At 38.5% G+C, this 16,807-nt stretch overlaps 1 protein-coding gene across 3 annotated transcripts in view; it reads left to right on the top strand.

The window, feature by feature from the left end:
* The window catches only part of DYM (dymeclin), a 278,143-nt gene that overhangs the window by 50,526 nt on the left and 210,810 nt on the right, over nucleotides 1-16,807 (top strand). For all 3 annotated transcript variants that reach the window (XM_054583619.1, XM_054583621.1, XM_054583620.1), the window contains exon 6: nucleotides 7,272-7,344. In XM_054583619.1, coding sequence (XP_054439594.1) covers nucleotides 7,272-7,344 — 73 coding nt within the window. The remainder of the gene's footprint in view (nucleotides 1-7,271; nucleotides 7,345-16,807) is intronic.

Here is a 16,807-nt window from a genome sequence, read left to right as displayed (position 1 = left end):
CGATTTTCTTTCCATTCCCCTCTGGCTTAAAACCTTTTTGAAACTCTGAAGTTTCAAAGCTCATGGTGTCTTCATTGTACTAACGGTGATGGAGGTGAATCTCCTTGGCAGCCGCGGAGATTTTGCCCGTGACCAGGTGGCCTGGGAGGCTGTGGCTCAGGAGGTAACCCTGAAATTGTGTGGAGGGTGGGCGAGTGGTTTCTGTTTTGTTTATTTTTGTCTTAATATAAAACTTAGCAGTTTAATTTCACTAGTTACAGATAAGTAATGCAGAAAAAAAAACACCCCAATATCTGAAAAATGTGACTTAGAAAAAAGAAAGCTTGGATTTATTCCTTTAAAATATTTAACATATAAGACTTGCAGTCTGCCTTTGCAGAAAAATAAATGTGCTTCTAGGACCTCCTGAGTTGTTCTTTGGTCATATAATCAGTGATCTCGCTCTTCTCTCCTTTTCTTTCTTTTATATTATCAGTGCAATAAAATCAATTAAGCTTTACTAGTAGGCCCTTTTTATAATGAAATGTGGTAGACTGTATTATCCTTGAGGATAATTACAAACATTTCCGTTCGACCACAAGTAAAGCAGACAACCAGAATTATTGCAGATTTTATTGGAATGGTGTGGACACAGGCTTATAAATATTGTAATGCATTAACATGTAGATCAATATTATTTTTAGAAAAGAGGGAATCCATTTGCTTTTCCTAACTTATGATTAATGTGTAGAGGCATATTTGAATTTGCTAATTAGAAGTTCAAATATGATTTTAAATATAGACTAGTAATTCCAGTATCAGCTACACAATTAAAACTGACAGTAAAAGATTCCACTATGGATTTCTGAATATATTTTTAGCAAGTGTACCTGAGCTATATGTCTTCCATTTTAAAAAAAGTCATTTTGCTCTAAATTTTTCGGGCATGCTATTAACTTGTTGGAGTATATCTCTGTTATTCGTTGATTGAGTTTTTAGTACTTGTGTTTGGCGCAGTGTGGTATTGGGCAGCACTGAAAAACTGACATCTTGGCTTTTTTAATGTAAAGAAAACAACAAAGATTAGCTGTCTGTTATTATTTCTTTTAATAACTACATATAACCTGATTTAAGTGACCCGTATGTTTCTTTTTTCTGGCTACTTTGTTTTCCATCAGTGCTATGTCTCCCCCTCTTCAAGTGAGCATTTTTTAAAAATCTTTTCTCCCTCTCTACCCCCTACCACCCACTCTGATGGAAGACATTTGATTATGATATTCTTTCTGCTTTTCTCTGGTCCTCTCTCTAAGGCTAGAACGAGAGAGAGCATGGTATCTTAGCATGTGGTGCTTAAATGGGTGCTTAACAGAAAGAATAGGAACCGAAGTTTGGCTTCAGGTATAGATTATTAGAGCTGTAAGGGACCACAGATACCATCTGGTCTCTCTTTTCTTCTTCCTCCGGTGATGCCCAAGGAGATCAGTGAGAGAACCCTAGGAATAGGGGTGGGATGTCAGATGTCAGTGAACTTGTTATTCATAATAGTTTATATTTATTCATTGCTTGAAATTACTTCTAAATTGGATAGTGAATATATAATGTGTCACTGCAATGTATTCACTAATATGTGGTATTTCAGATATCTCCTCTAATGTAGCTCATAGTACTACTTATTAGGGGTTTGTATTTAGGGTCTTCAGTGAAACATGGGTTGGTTGACTGGATTTTTCCCCAACTTTGTATAGAAACAGGTTTTTAAAAATAGTTCATTAGGTTTTTCTTTTTCTTCCTTTGGGAATCTGGATTTGGGTTCAAATCCAGGCTCTGCCCCTTACTGTAAGTAAACTAATCTCTCTGGACATTGATTCTTCATCTGTAAAATGATGGTAATCATACCTACTTCTGAATAGTTATTGTCAGGGTTAACGTGGGATAAAGAGGATGAAGTACCACAGTGCGTCTCCAAGGGCAGAGTTCTCAGGAGGTGTTCGCTATTAATATTATCTGCAGAAGCTAGGATTTAAAATACTGAAGTATTTGACTGGAGTTGTAGAGTCAATTTAAAATTTTTTAGATAAAACTGGGTTGTAAACTTCACGATACAGCAAACACACTAAATTTCTACAAAGTCCTATGTTCAAAGAACCTCAATTTACTGTGTCATTCAAATTTCAAGGACTTTTAATATCATCTTTCTTGTGAGAAATGCATGAGTGTGTAACTATAATTTTTGGCAGATGACTTTATATTTACTTGGTTTTTAGAACTAAGAAAGGTATTTATCTTATGAAAGCTGAATGATACAAATACTGCTTGGAAAATAATGTAGTATGAGTGACTTGCTTAATGTCAAGACTGATAAGCTGCCAAATCTTGTCACTCTTTGCTTGATATGCAGTTTTCTTACAGATTAGCCCAGAAACAAGCATATGGTATTCTGTAGGATTTGTGGGTTTTTTTAAAGTAAATGGAAGTTATCAGAGATTTCAGCTAGAAATTATTTATTCTTATCTTTTATTTTGCCAGAGCTTTGACCTTGATATGTTACATTTTACTTGTATGAAATATTTTTTTATCATTTTCATTATTATGTTAAATTGAAAGTTGTGAATATACTCCTTAATTGACTCCACTGTAAACTTGGCCAAGATCATGATTTGGGTGGCATATAAAAAAGAAGAGGGAATTCTTGTCACCTTTTTTTAAAAAAAAAAAAAATTTGATTGGTCATGCTATTACAGTTGTCCAAATTTTTTTGCCCTTTGTCCCCCTCTACCCAGTACCTCCTTCCCTCCAGCAACCCCCTCCCTTTGTTCATGTCCATGGATCATGCATATAACTTCATTAGCGCCCCATTTCCTATACTGTTCTTAACCTCCCCCTGTCTGTTTTGTGCCTACCAATTATGCTTCTTAATCCCTATTCTCCTATTTCCCCTGTTCTCCCCCACCCCCTTCCCCCACTGATAACTCTCCATGTGATCTCCATTTCTGTGATTCTGTTCCTGTTCTGGTTGTTTGCTTAGTGTGTTGTTTGTTTGTTTGTTTGTTTAGATTCAGTTGTTGATAGTTTTGAATTTGTTGCCTTTTTAATGTTCAGAGTTGATCTCCTTTTTCCTAAATAAGCCTCTTACACATTTCATATAATAATGGCTTGGTGATGATGAGCTCCTTTAGCTTAATGTTGTTTGGGGAACACTTTATCAGCCCTTCCATTCTAAATGATAGCTTTGCTGGATAGAGTGATCTAGATTGTAGGGCCACGCTTTTCATCACTTTGGATACTATCTTGCCAGTCCCTTCTAGCCTGCAAAGTTTCTTTTGAGAAATCAGCTGCCAGTCTTATGGGAACACTTTTGTAGATGACTCTCTGCTTTTCTCTTGTTGCTTTTCAGATTTTCTCTGTATAACCTTCAACATTTTAATTATGATGTGTCTTGGTGTGTTCCTCTTTAGGTCTGACTAGTTTGGGACTCTGTGCTTCCTGGACTTGTATGTCTCTTTCCTTAACCAAATTAGGGAAGTTTTCTTCGATTATTTTTTCATATAAGTTTTCAGTTTCTTGCTCTTCCTCTTCTTCTTCTGGCACCCCTATGATTCGGATGTCAGTGCGTTTAAAGTTGTCTCAGACATTCCTAAGCCTATCCTAGATTTTTTTAGTTCTTCTTTCTTCCTGCTGTTCTGATTGAGTGCTTTTCTCTTCCTTGTGTTCCAAATTTTTAATTTGATTCTCGGCTTCATCATTTCCTCTGTTGGTTCCTTATAGATTTTTCTTTGTTTTACTTAGTGTAACCTTCATTTCTTCCCTTATGTTTTTGCTATACTCTATGAGATCTTTGAGCATCCTGATCACCACCGTTTTGAACTCTGCATCTGACAGGTTGCTTATCTTCATTTCATAGTTCTTTTTCTGGGGTTTTGTTCTGTTCTTGCATTTGGGCCATATTTCTTTGTCTCCTTAATTTGGCGGCCTCTCTGTGTTTGTTTCTGTGTATTAGGTAGAGCAGCTTCGACTCACTGTCTTAGAAAAGGCAGCTGTAAATTGTGTGGGGCAGAGCCTTAGGTACTCGCTAGGATACGGCAACCCACTTCACTGCTTTGTGGCTCTGTTGTGGGGGAGGGTTAGGAGAGGGGGCAATTCTGCTGCCTGGCTGCTGGAAGCCTGCCTCCACTTGCCCCATTTCCAGTCACTTCACCCACTTCCCATGTTTGGTGCCCTTCAAGCTGTTGCCCTGCTGGTGAATCCCAGAGTGAGTGGGTTTGCATATGTTCTAAGTCTGCATGGGCCCTTTAAACAGATTCCCCTGAAAATCCAGCAGCTTCTTCCACTGCCGCAACCCCCACTGGTTTTCAAAGCCTGAAGTTATGGGGATCCATTTTCCCAATGCTGGAACCCTGGGCTGTGCAGTCTGGCCCAGGGCTGGGATCACTTGCTCCTAGGGTATCCCTCCCAATTTTTATCCACCACATGTGGATGTGGGATGCCCATTCCACTGCCACCTCTCTGAGCCATACCACGTCTCTGCTACTCCACCCTGCCTACCCATCTGGATGAATGTGGCTTCTTTAAATCTTTGGTTGTTGGACTTCATACAGCTTGATTTTCTGACCGTTCTGGTTGTTAATTTGTTTTGAGATACAGTTATATTTCTCTGTGTGGTTACCCGAGGAGGTGATGTGTGTCTACCTATACCTCCATCTTGACCAGGAGTCCTCTTGTTGCTATTTTAAGATTTAAAAATTCAACGTGTTTTCACCCCTGGAAGGAAAATAAACAATCAGGCACCATCTGTGGGTCCTGAGCGCTTATTCCTTCACCTTCTTTAATTAAAACACTGCTGGCTGGTTGGCTGAACAGGGGTGTGTTATGAAATTGGTTAACTCATTTGGTCTGAAATGTTCTTTAAAGAATTAATGAATGATTTTCAATGTTCTTTCTGGGTCTGGGTCACTACAGGCTGTGGGATGAGTGAAAGAATGATGGTTTAACAAGCATGTATTGAGTTTGTATTATATGCTAGCAAATCACTTGTTGGAATAGGTTGTTAACTCACATGGGTTATGTAGCTTTGACAATGTGAAGGAGTTTAGTTAGATCTACTTCTTATTGTGTAGCCTTAGAGACAAATGTTACTTACTTCCTTGTTTTACTTTCTTCACTCATTGAGCTAATATACCTACCTTTTAGAGTGAGATTTAATGTGGTTATTGAACTTGATTCTTGCTGTGTATTCTTCTAAGCCTTGATTGGTGTGATTTAATGTTCTCTTCAAGTTTGGCACTCACCCCGCAGAGGGTTACTCTGCCACTTCTATTTATGGCAAGACAGGAAGGGATTTCTTCTAATTTCTGACTACCAGGTTATTGTGGTTTAGGAAAAAGAATTGCTAAACTTTTTTGGAGACTCCAAGTGCTTTGATGCTTTGGAAATAACTAGATTTTTACTTAGACAGCTGGGTTCAGTTCATCACATGCCAAGTTCTTAGTCAGTCATCATCCTTGACAAATACAAAGTCCAATAGGGACTTGATTGCATGTAGAGAGAAATTATGATATAATGTAATGAAAATATGCAGTGCAAGATATGCACAAGGCATAGACATAGTTTAGATGGTTATTTTTGTTCAAGGAGAGGCAAGAGAGTTGGGTTTTATGTAGGAAATGAAGACCTGGGATGGTTCAGATGGCTTTTTTAAAAAAAATTAGGTTTTTATTGTTGGAAGACATTCCAGGCAGAGAGAATGTTACTGAGGAGGCAGGTAAGTTGGTATTGTTGGAATATAAATTGTGATGGGAATTATGGTGGGAGATAAAAGTAGAAAGGGATGTAGGGCTTGTATCTTGAAGGGTCTGGCATGCTGCACTTTGGAGCTTGGAGTTTTTTCTGATACATAGTAGTAATCAGAAAAGCAATTTCTGATTATGCTTAAAGCAATCGAAAAGATCCAAGCCAGGAGACTGAAAGGATGGAATTTAGTTAGGTCCCTCTGGTAACAATCTGGAGTTTGGATTAGAGGGGAGTAAACTTAGAAGGAATATTAGTAGGAAGGTTTAAAGAAGTTCAAGAGTGAGTGTTCATTTAGTAAACTTGTTTAACTGAACTGAGATCATGAAATAATGAATGAAGGCATGACGGGGAACGAAGAAAAGAAGAAATAACAGAGGTGACTATACTTGAGAGGACCTCGAGATGAGTAAGAGAGAGAGTGGTCCATGTTTGAGGTTTGGGTTAACTGGTACAGTCACCAGAAAGGAGACTAAAGAACAATTAAGTGGATTTGAAGTGTTGAGACAGTTGAGTTCAGTTTTGAACATGTTGAGCTTTGAGTACTGGTGATGCATCTTGGTGGAGATAGCCAGCAGACATTTGGATATAAAGATATGAAATTCAGAGGAGATTCCAAGGGAAAACTGTAGATTGAGGTATTACCAACATATAAGGGATGATTGATAAAGAGATCATAGGGAGTGTGAAGAAAGGAAAAGAAAGCCAATGGTGGAACTCTACGGAACATACCAATAGTTGAAGGGTATTCTGAGGAAGTGGATACTGGGAATGAATAGAAAGAGAGGGGGGCTAGAAATAAGGTGTCTGTCCTAGCAATGGAGGGAAGAAATAATTTTATGGAGTAAGTGCGTCAGTATTGTCCAAAGCCTGAAGTCACTAAGAGCAGTTTGGGACACAGGAGCATTTCCATTGAGATGGTAATTTGCAGCCTACCTTTGACACTTGTTCTATAACTTGGAAATCCATTTGCCTTTGGCTTTTTGTCTGTAAAGAGGTGTTTGGCTTCTTACACAGTTTCAGCCTGTGATCTGTGGAGTTCCCACAGGTTCAGAAAAGGTTCTCTGAGGTCGGTCAAGAAGATCAAGGTCAGATATTTCTAGGGGGGAGGGAATACAGGTACTCTACTTCTGATTCAAACAAAGCAGCGAAGGCAGGTTGATTTTTTAAATGTATCTTAGATATTTAACTTTAGTGTAAGATTTCATTTGAAAGAACATAGTGTAGTATAAGAAATTTGAAAACTACTTGCCTACAAAAGTCTTAAGATACACTCAAGCATTAAAAACTATATAATTAATGGCTGGTATTCAAAATTTCTCTACTAGATGAAAATCATAGTAGATGCCAACTTGCTCATGATTTGGATTTTATTCAGAGGTCAACATTAGTATCTGAGTTTATGTGATAATTACTATTCTTATTCTCATTAGGAATAAAAACTGAACTTTTAAACAACTCCATTCTGTTTTATACTTTGTTAACAAACATTTTATGTGTCTTACCAGATTCTGACTCAGAAGATCTTTTGGAAGAATTAGTCTGCTGTTTGATGCAGTTAATCACTGATATTCCGCTCCTGTAAGTTCTGGCCACGCCAGGGTTTGTTTTGTCTTCTGTGTATGTTGAAGGTGGTAATTGATCATGTTGAGGAGTTTGTGGGTCCTGGTTTAGTACTTTTATGTATGCCTTGTAAGGGTTACTCATTCATGGAGTTCTTTGATCATTCTTGCCTAATAATATTTGAACTTACTGTCCTTCATCAAAACAAGAATTTTGAGTTTGGAGGGAATAATAATAAGCAAACTCTTAACAATACTAAGTATATGATAAGCACAGAATTAGATTAATCTCTGCAATGAGAGATCTTATAGATCTCTGTAAACAAGTGCTTAAGAGAAAAGCAGTTTGAGACTAATTCATATGTGGTAGATGCAGCTAGTCGTTTGCGCATTCTTTGTTCTTCCCTTCTTTTTTACTTCCTGGTTTCAGTTACGGCCATTTTTGGCCGGCCGGATTTTCACTCCCATCTTTTCTTGGAGCTAGATGTGGTCACTGCGATGTCAGGGGAAGTTTTCCAATGAAAGGACGAGTAAAGCTCTTTAAGGGAACCTGCCTCAACGAGGAGGCCTGTCTTTGTGTCCCGGACAGCCCTCTTTCTTGCTGTCCCGGATGTGGACATGGCCCTTTGAGTTACACGGCCACCTTGGCACCGTGAGCCAAGAGACTCACAGAAAATTCTGTGATGCCACTGAGCTGCTGGACCGAATCATCCACTTCTGGTCCCCTCCCCCTTCCTCACCCCCATCGTCCATGGACTTCTCGCGTGAGAAAAATAGACCCTTGTTTACTGTACTGGATTTCTGTCACGGCAACTGAATGCAATTGCAGCATGATTCAAAATGTTTGTTTTTTTAAAGCAGTTACTCTCCACCTTTCTTTGGATAGTCTCTCCAAGGAGCCCTTTTAGACATGTTTGTTTTTTTTTTTTTAATTGCCTCTCTTCCTTGTGGGCCACAAATCATTGTAATACCTGTGACGTTTTTCACCTCAAAGAACTAAGTTTTATGCTCTGGGTAGGGACGGGGAGATGATAACATCCTTGCTGAGAATGCACATTTCACATAAATTATTTTTAAAATAAAAAAAGTAGATTTTAAGGCTTACCATCATAGAATCTGTCTTCATGGGAATGTCGTTGGAAATGCGCTCTTTGCTGATAGTCCAAAGAGGAAAGACAGTGTTTGTGAAAAAGTGGGCTCCTGGCCTCTGTTGTGCACAAGTGCAGCCTCTAGACTTGTAATGCAGCTTTAGGAATGAGAGCCACCGAGCCCAGCTGTGACCTGGCCTGGCGGTGTGCAGTTTGGAAGGCAGGGCTGAGGTCCCCGGAGGATCAGTCCCCTGACCGGGAGGGTAATGGGGGAAGCGTCCTATGCACGCTGAACTCCTGTGACAGGCATAGTGTTTAGCATGCCTGATAATCCTCCTTTCACCTTCCTTTCTAACACATCTCCATTATTGTTTGGGGGGCCAGAGTGTGCCCAGCCTAGTTTTTAGGCACCTTGGGAACTGAAAGTGTCTTAAATGTGGCCCCGTGACAGTTTGGGCCAATTACATGTAAGCAGAAGTCGTGAGCTTGTAGAGCATGTACCTTCAGCTTTTCGCTCTTCGTCCTTCTCCTCTTCCTCCCTGGGATGTGGAGGCAGCACTTAGGCCGTCTTAAAAATATGATGACGACCGCCATGTGCAAATAATAGTGTCCCAGGAGCATGGGATATTGATGATGTTATGGAACATAACACAAACCCTAGATCACTTATCTTTGGATTTCTTCTTACATGAAAAAAATAAACCCTTATTTTGCTTAAGCCTCTGTGGTTAGGCCTCTGTTACACAAATGTGGAAGGGGGAACACTTGTTATGAGCTATTTACTTGTCATAGTATGGGATGCTTCATGTGATCCGGATTTAATTTTTAAATTAGCACCACCTCTATTACATTATGTTCTTACAAATACCAGCAGTATCTTCTAAATGAGTACATTTTTTTCCTTTGTTGATAAAATATCTTGAAGTTAAGGGGAATGGAAATAGTAAATCCCTTTAGCTAGTAAATAAGCCATGAGTACAATGACTAGACCAGCCACTTAAATACTCTTGGGGAGCAAGCAGACAGTGTTGTTAATATATCAGACATTTCAGTGTTTTAATGTGTTTATACTTTTTAAATGAACTGAAAATGCACAGACAACCAGATGTCTTGTGTTATGTACACTCAGCTTTAACCAGCTGCTGAAACAATTTCTTATGATTTAATATTCTTGGAACTCCATCCTCCAAGAAGGTTTGTCTTGGTAACTGTTTCCATGTGAAACCAAACTACTCTTTCAATGTTTCATGTACCGTAACTGTAGTGCAGCATTACGGATGAGCTTATAACTTAAGGAGGAATGTTAACATATGGAAACCGGGATGCTCTCACCTGAGCATCATCAGTCTTGCTATAAACTTTCATGTTAACATGGGCGCACCAGTGCGGCATTAGTATGCGAACAGCAACAGGAATCTCATGCTAATGGCCGCCGAGGGTAATTCCAAGCTAACTTACACATTTCTTATGAGACTGTGAAATCATTCTGTTAACATTGAAAGCAAGTCATTACCAAGAACATAGATAGATATTTAGATACCTAAGTTTAAATGATACTTCATTATTAAGAGAACAAGATCACTGCAGTAGTTTTGATAAACTCCCAGAATTTGAAGGAATTATTTGTGATGAAAATTTATTTTTAAGTAGTTAGTTGACATGGCTTTTCATTTTAGATTTCTTAATAAAATATTCTCTGAGGTGTTAATCTTCAAAGTCAGATTAAAATCACACATCTTACAGGACTCCTCCCTTAAGTCCTCTCAGCATTTATATATTTAAAGATTAAGTCATGTAGAGGCTCACGATTTGACATTTTTCAGTGTATGCTAGGTTGATCCCACTAGAATTGAAATGTCTTCCCAAAGTAAAGCCTTGTCTTTGATTATTATACCTGCTCGTTAATCTCAAGGAAGTGAGTGGGAAAGGGAAAAGGTAAGATAGGTATTTTTCTCAAGACACTAATAGAGACTATAATAGAAAAAACACTGTTGGCAGGACAGTTGAAAACAGAACACTTGGAATTTATAACAGTGTGTCAGTTTTAGTGTTACTGTAATGGTTGAGGTGAAACCCAGGGGTGGCATGTAGGTGGGGTCCTGGCCTCAGAAGCAGTTAGACTGTATGGGCCCCACACTTGTTTTCCGGAGGTGTCCAACCTTGTGGCCTCTCTGGGCTCCTCTGGAAGAAGAAGAGTTGTCTCGGGCCACGCATTAAATACGCAGACACTAATGAAAACTGATGAGCAAAAAAAAAAAAAAAAAGATTTTAAGTAAATTTATGATTTTCTGTGGGGCTGCATTCATAGCCACCTTGGGCCACATGCAGCCCGTGGGCCGAAGGTTGGACACCCCTGGATTTAAGAGACTGCTTGTAATACTTTCTAATTATGAAGTAGAAGTTATTTTGAGGACTTGAACTGAAGTCCTTTTCCTTTTATGTCTTTTTATCTGTTTTTGTTGGTGTAGTCGTTTCAAAGCTGTCATTGTTAGCTGTATGTGGTGGCTCCATTGTCAAGAACGGGCCCTACTCCTTTTCTCGAGTGCCACTGCTCTGGGCAGGTCCGTGGGAGGCGTGCTCAGAGTGGGCCTTTCTGTTGGCCCCGGGCCAGACATGCAGCCTCTTCCGTTGGGGTCCCTCTGTGTGTTCTCTGTTGTCAGCCTGTGAACTCTGAGCGTTGGGGCTGCCTAATTTTCAGCCTGGCCTTGATTTGCGGATTTTTTTTTTTTATTATAATTTAACCTAAAAACTGTACCTAGTTTTTAAAATAAGTGCTAGTAAAGGTGAGGTATTCATAATAGGTTGCCTTCATTGCCTTCTGTGGTGAGTGGACAGGTGTCTGTTTTTTGTGGTGGGACTTTGTCTACCTCTCCAGTGCACAGTGTCTGTTACCCCTGCCTGCCTGCACCTTCTATTTCAGCCCTGCCGGTGTCCTTGCTAATTTGGAACCTGCCAGTCCACTCCTGTCTCTGAGGCCTTTGCCCTTTTTCCTTCTTTTCCCTTGGATATCTCCCCTCAGATACCTGCGTGGCTCTTGTTCTTCTTTCCATCTTCTTTCTGCTCAAAGGTCTGTACCTTCGGAACAGCTGCTCTGCCTACCCACAAACAGCGCCTCCCTCAGTCTCTATCCTTTTATCACGCTTTCATTTTTGTTGGAATATTCATCACTACTTTTCATGTTGTTTATTTGTATTTCTCAAAATTAGAATGTGAACTCCATGAAAACACAGATTCTTCTGTGCCAGCATTTGTTTTGCTCATTGCTGTATCACTAGTGCTCAGATTAGCCTGTCTCTCAAAAAAATTGTTGAATCAGTAAATCGTAGGAGCACAATCTATTCAGTGTGCTTAAAGCATTTTGTTTGTTTCCGGGCATCTTGTCAGTATGGAAACAACATTGTGCTAAGGCGCGTTCCATTGCAAGTGTACTGGCTCAAATCCCATTGGAGTTGGTACATTATATTATAAAAATTCAATGCCTTACAGACATTAGTCGTAGAAAGGGGTTCCTGGAAGCTGGAACACTTGAGAAATAACATCTAATGATGTTTATAGTGAAATGGTAGATTAATTAGTTGTAAATGCTGATTAGTGTGGGGTCATTTAGTTAGAGACAGTCAGCTTATATCAGTAGTCCCCAGATTTTCCTTTCATGGTATAATTATTTCTTTTTCATTGAGTTCATTCTCAGAAAACATATTGTGAATATACTAAATGTCTGTACTGTACTTGGCCCTGAGCAAAGAAAAGCGTGACCTTTGAAGAGCTTAGGGATGGATAGATGCCTGGCCCAGTAAGAGGAACCATTGATGAATGCCACCGTCATTTTCAGTTCTAGTGATTAGCAGTGGTGAGGTCATTAAAGGGCAAAGAGGAGCTGGAGAGGGCCCACTTGGGTGTGACTAATGAGAATATAGTGCATTACCTTGGTTAGAGCAGAGCGTTTGTGGAAAATCAGGGGTGGAGAAGCTATGTTGTTTGATGGAGTAAGGACTTTAATGTTAGCAGGAATAAAGGTTTATGTTTAGGGTTCTCTATTTATTAGGATATAAAAGAACAATATGTATTTTTAAAGCTATTTCTCTAAAATCTGTTTTGGAAGTATTTAGGGAGGAATAAAAATGATTAAGAATCTTTATACAATTCACTTTATCCACTTTTTTGCAGGATTTTTTGCAATGTAATAAAATGATATCAAATGCACATTGATTCAACCCTCTTAGACTAATGCTCTTGGCTTAGATGTTATACTGTGGAAAATTTGGATATTGAACATTTCTGGTGCTAACAGTGAGTACATGGTTCAAGAACCTGAAGAGCCATAAACAGTTTCCTTTGGAAGTTGCTGGAAGGGAGTGAAGAACCCGTAGAGATCCATGAGTGGCAGTGAAGGGCCCAGCCATTGCGAGGATGCCCTTCTGCAGCCCTGCACGGTGATGCCCAAGCACTTCTCCAAATGCAGCTTTACCGCAGTGGGGGCTAAAGCAAGCCAGCATTTAAGTTTGGTGCCCTCAGATTAATATCTAGTACAGCTTTCTGGTGGAATTAGGCATTTATGACATTACAAGCACTGAATTAAAGATGATAGTGTTTTCATGTACCATTGCAGCTTTCTATGTTAAATTCACAATAGCTTTTTAGCTTAAAAATTGATTTCTGGTGCCTTAGGGGGGAAAAAAAATCCCAGTTAAAAATTTTAATATGTAAACCTTAACCTGGTTTATTAAAGAAATCTGAGCAAAATATATCCAGCACCGCGAATGTTTATTTTTACAAGACATGTGCTCAGATCGTTCATAAATGCTTAACTGGCTATTGCCAAGAAGTGTAGGATATATTCTGTTGTGCAAAAAACACCATTGATTCTGAATCCAGAAAGTAGAGTTTGAATCCTGGCTCTACCACTAACCATCCATGTCCCTCTAGGCCTCAGTTTTCTCACAGTAAAATTGGGGTGAATAGTTCATAGATCATCACTTGGCAAGGACTTCTGAGGACATCGAGTTTGGTTGTTCAGTATTTTAGATACGGAAACTGAAGTGCATGGTTTGGAGACCAGTTTACATAGCTGTCGAAGGAACAGCTAAGCAGAATGCCCTTCATTGCAGTAGAGCAGCCGGCAGCTGGGGGGAGCGTCTCACCCTGAGATGCGGTCTGTCTAGTACTCCCGCCACCGCCCTGTTGCTCAGGACAGTGTTGAGGACGAAAGAAATGTCCTTGAAGATGCTTTTGTAAAAATTTTAAAAATGCTTTGTAGTGTGTTATCTTACACACACTAGATACTCAAGAAAAACACTGGATTTATTTGCTTCTGAGTTATTTTTCATATTTTAAACTTATCAGGAAAAAATAGTAGCACTTGGTCATTAACAAGTGTAGGGATCATAGGCTATACGACATCCGAGATTCAAAAGAACAAGGCTGAATAATCTGTGTGGGGACTGGAGCCAGTTTCTGTTGCCTCAGGCTGCTTGGAGGGGAGTCTTGGCTCTTCGGGAGGACAGGTTTTAGCCTGGCGTTAGGTGTGGAAGATCCATGGAAGCGGAGTCCCGAATCCTGGCTGTTACTTTGCCTGCATGTGCCTGTTTCATTATAAGTTACAGGCTATTTAGAGTTATATAATCATTGCGTTTTTAGAACTAGAATGAAACTTTTTAGAAACTTATCCCAGCCCTATTCCTTTATCTCTGTGATTGAAGGGGAGAGAGGAGTGGCTTTCCTAAGGCCACTTGGGAGGCTGCTTAGGGCAGCTCAGCCCTGAAAACATTCACTCCCTCTCTCTGCCTTCAAAGAATTTTTACTTTTTAAAAAGCAAGATTGGTACAGAATGCTTTTGTTAATTTCTTTTATTATTATTAATACATGTGTAGCAAAATGTGAATGAGGTGGTTTGACATTAACTGCAAATGTTAATTCTATCGACAAATCGTTGATTTTTTTTCTTTGTGCCACCTGTATAAATTAATTCTTTACAAAGTAATTTCTTTTCAGGCATTATATTAGTCATTACATTATATTTGTATATTCAATACTAGTCATTGATGCTGACACAGTTATTTTAAATTGTTAATGCGTGTTTGCACACGGTTTGAGAAAAAAATCAAATAGCGCTGAAGGCTTATGATGAGAACAAATACTCTTTGTTCTATTTCTTTTATTCCTTTCCTCCCCAGAGACAATCATTTTTAATTCTTAGTTATTTTTGTGATATATTTAAATCTTTACCCTTATCCTACCTTTATATTTCTAAATAATATAACACTATTTAAAAAATTAATAGGCTTTATTTATCAGAGCAGTTTTAGGTTCACAGCAAAATTGAGCAGCAAGTGCAGAGTTCCCACATGCCGCTGGACCACATACATGCACAGCCTCCCCTACTATGAACATCCCACACCACAGTAGTACATTTGTTAGAGTTAATGAACCTATATTGATGCAGCATTATTACCCAAAGTCATAGTGTAAATTAAGTTTCAGTGTTGCTGTACATTTATTTTTAAAATTTTTATTGATTTTGAGAAAGAAACTTTGATTTGTTGTTCCATTTATTTATGCATTCATTGGTTGATTTTTTTTTTTTTAATTGACTTTTTTAGAGAGAGAGGAAAGGGGGGAGAGAGGGGCAGGCAGTGAGAGAGAGCAGTCTGTTGTTCCACTTACTTATGCATTCATTGGTTGATTCTTGTGTGTGCCCCGACTGAGCGTTGAACCAGCAACCCTATACCCTCTAACCAAGTGAGCCACCTGCCCAGGGCCTCATTGGTTGATTTTTCTATGTGCCCTGACTTGGGATTGAACTTGCAATCTTGGTGTATTGGGGCTTAACTACCCTGCCAGGGCCTTGGTGTTGTACATTCTATGGGTGTAACAAATGTGTAATGACATGTATCCATCATTATAGTATCATAGAAGTAGTTTCAATCCCCTGAAAACCCTCTTTTCTCTACCTGTGCATCCCTTTCACCCGCCCCAACTCCTAACCACCACTGACCCTTTCACTGGCTCCATAGTTTTGCCTTTTCTAGACTGTCATATAATTGGGATCATAGAGTAGGTAGCCTTTTCAGATTGGCTTCATTCTCTTAGTAATAAATATATATTTAAGATTCCTTGGTGTTCATGACTTAATAGTTCATTTCTTTTTAATGCCAAATAGTATTCCATTGTCTGGACATACTACATTCACTTTATGCATACACACAAATTCACTTCATGCATATATACATATATACTCATCATATAAATCTAGAGTTGAAATTAAATACATACATTTTAAAATTTGATAAAAATATAAATTTGATAAAAATTGCCTCCTATGGAGATTATACCAATTATAGTCCAAGTAAAACCATTTCAGAGAGCCTTGGGAGACTTGTATATTATAAATTTTTTTTGTAAGTTAAAAATGGAATTCAGACTGTGATTTTTATTTGCATTTTCTCATTACAGGAGAGGTTGAACATCTCTTCATATATTTAAAAGATATTTCTAAATTTTCGTGAAAGTTTAGCAATCATTTCTAATTCCTGAGAGCTTTTTTCATTCATTGTTCCTTGTTTTATGAATGCAACATTTAAATTGATATAATTGCATTTTGGACATCCACGTAAACTTTTTGATATATTTACTTTATTATTATGTATCCATCTTATCAATTCATATTAATTTTTGAGTTTTTAGGATATTTTTAAGAGCTCTTTTTGGTTGTTGAACTTTATTTCAAGAAAATTTGGGGCTCTATTTTACACATTCAATACATCATTACATATATAATATTAGTTCTTTGAGAAACCATGAAAACATGGAATAGATATTTGAGTTTATTTCGTTCACCGCCTTAAGTTTTACAGATGATGAAGTTGACAGGTGAGGTGGCTGATAAAGATAACAAGTGACAGTTCTGAGACTAGCGTTGATGTTTGTTGACTCCTCTAACTCCAGGCACTTTCTGTTCCACTGTTAAGACTTACTATAAATGAGGACTATTATTACCATGGCTTTGATTTTGTTGACTTTTAGAACTAGCCATCACTGTTATTGACATTATCTATAATTTACTGTACTACTTTTTAATCTTTACTTGTATTTTACTATTAGACTCTCCATGTTGGCGTGACAGTGGTATTTTTCAATTTTGGTCTTACTCCTTTGAACTTGCCAGTTGTTTTTGTTAAACTTATGTTCCATTTACAGTACCGTTTGGTTTGTCATCCAATAGTAAGTCAGAGGAGGATGTTTTTTTCTTCTGTGTTCGTTGACTTTGCCCTCGGCCAACACTAACACCCATTTCATGAAGGCTTTTGTCTTTATCCAAATGTTCCACTCTGCCCTAGCAGAGCAGTGCAAGGTCATGGCGCCTGTCTCTTTTTTTTTCTTCACATGAAATTAATA

The sequence above is a fragment of the Pteronotus mesoamericanus genome, unplaced genomic scaffold (assembly GCF_021234165.1).
Source record: "Pteronotus mesoamericanus isolate MK-2021 breed Mesoamerican mustached bat unplaced genomic scaffold, CSHL_Meso_final contig_74, whole genome shotgun sequence".
Lineage (NCBI taxonomy): Eukaryota > Metazoa > Chordata > Mammalia > Chiroptera > Mormoopidae > Pteronotus > Pteronotus mesoamericanus.
This window is presented reverse-complemented; position numbering and strand designations above follow the sequence as displayed.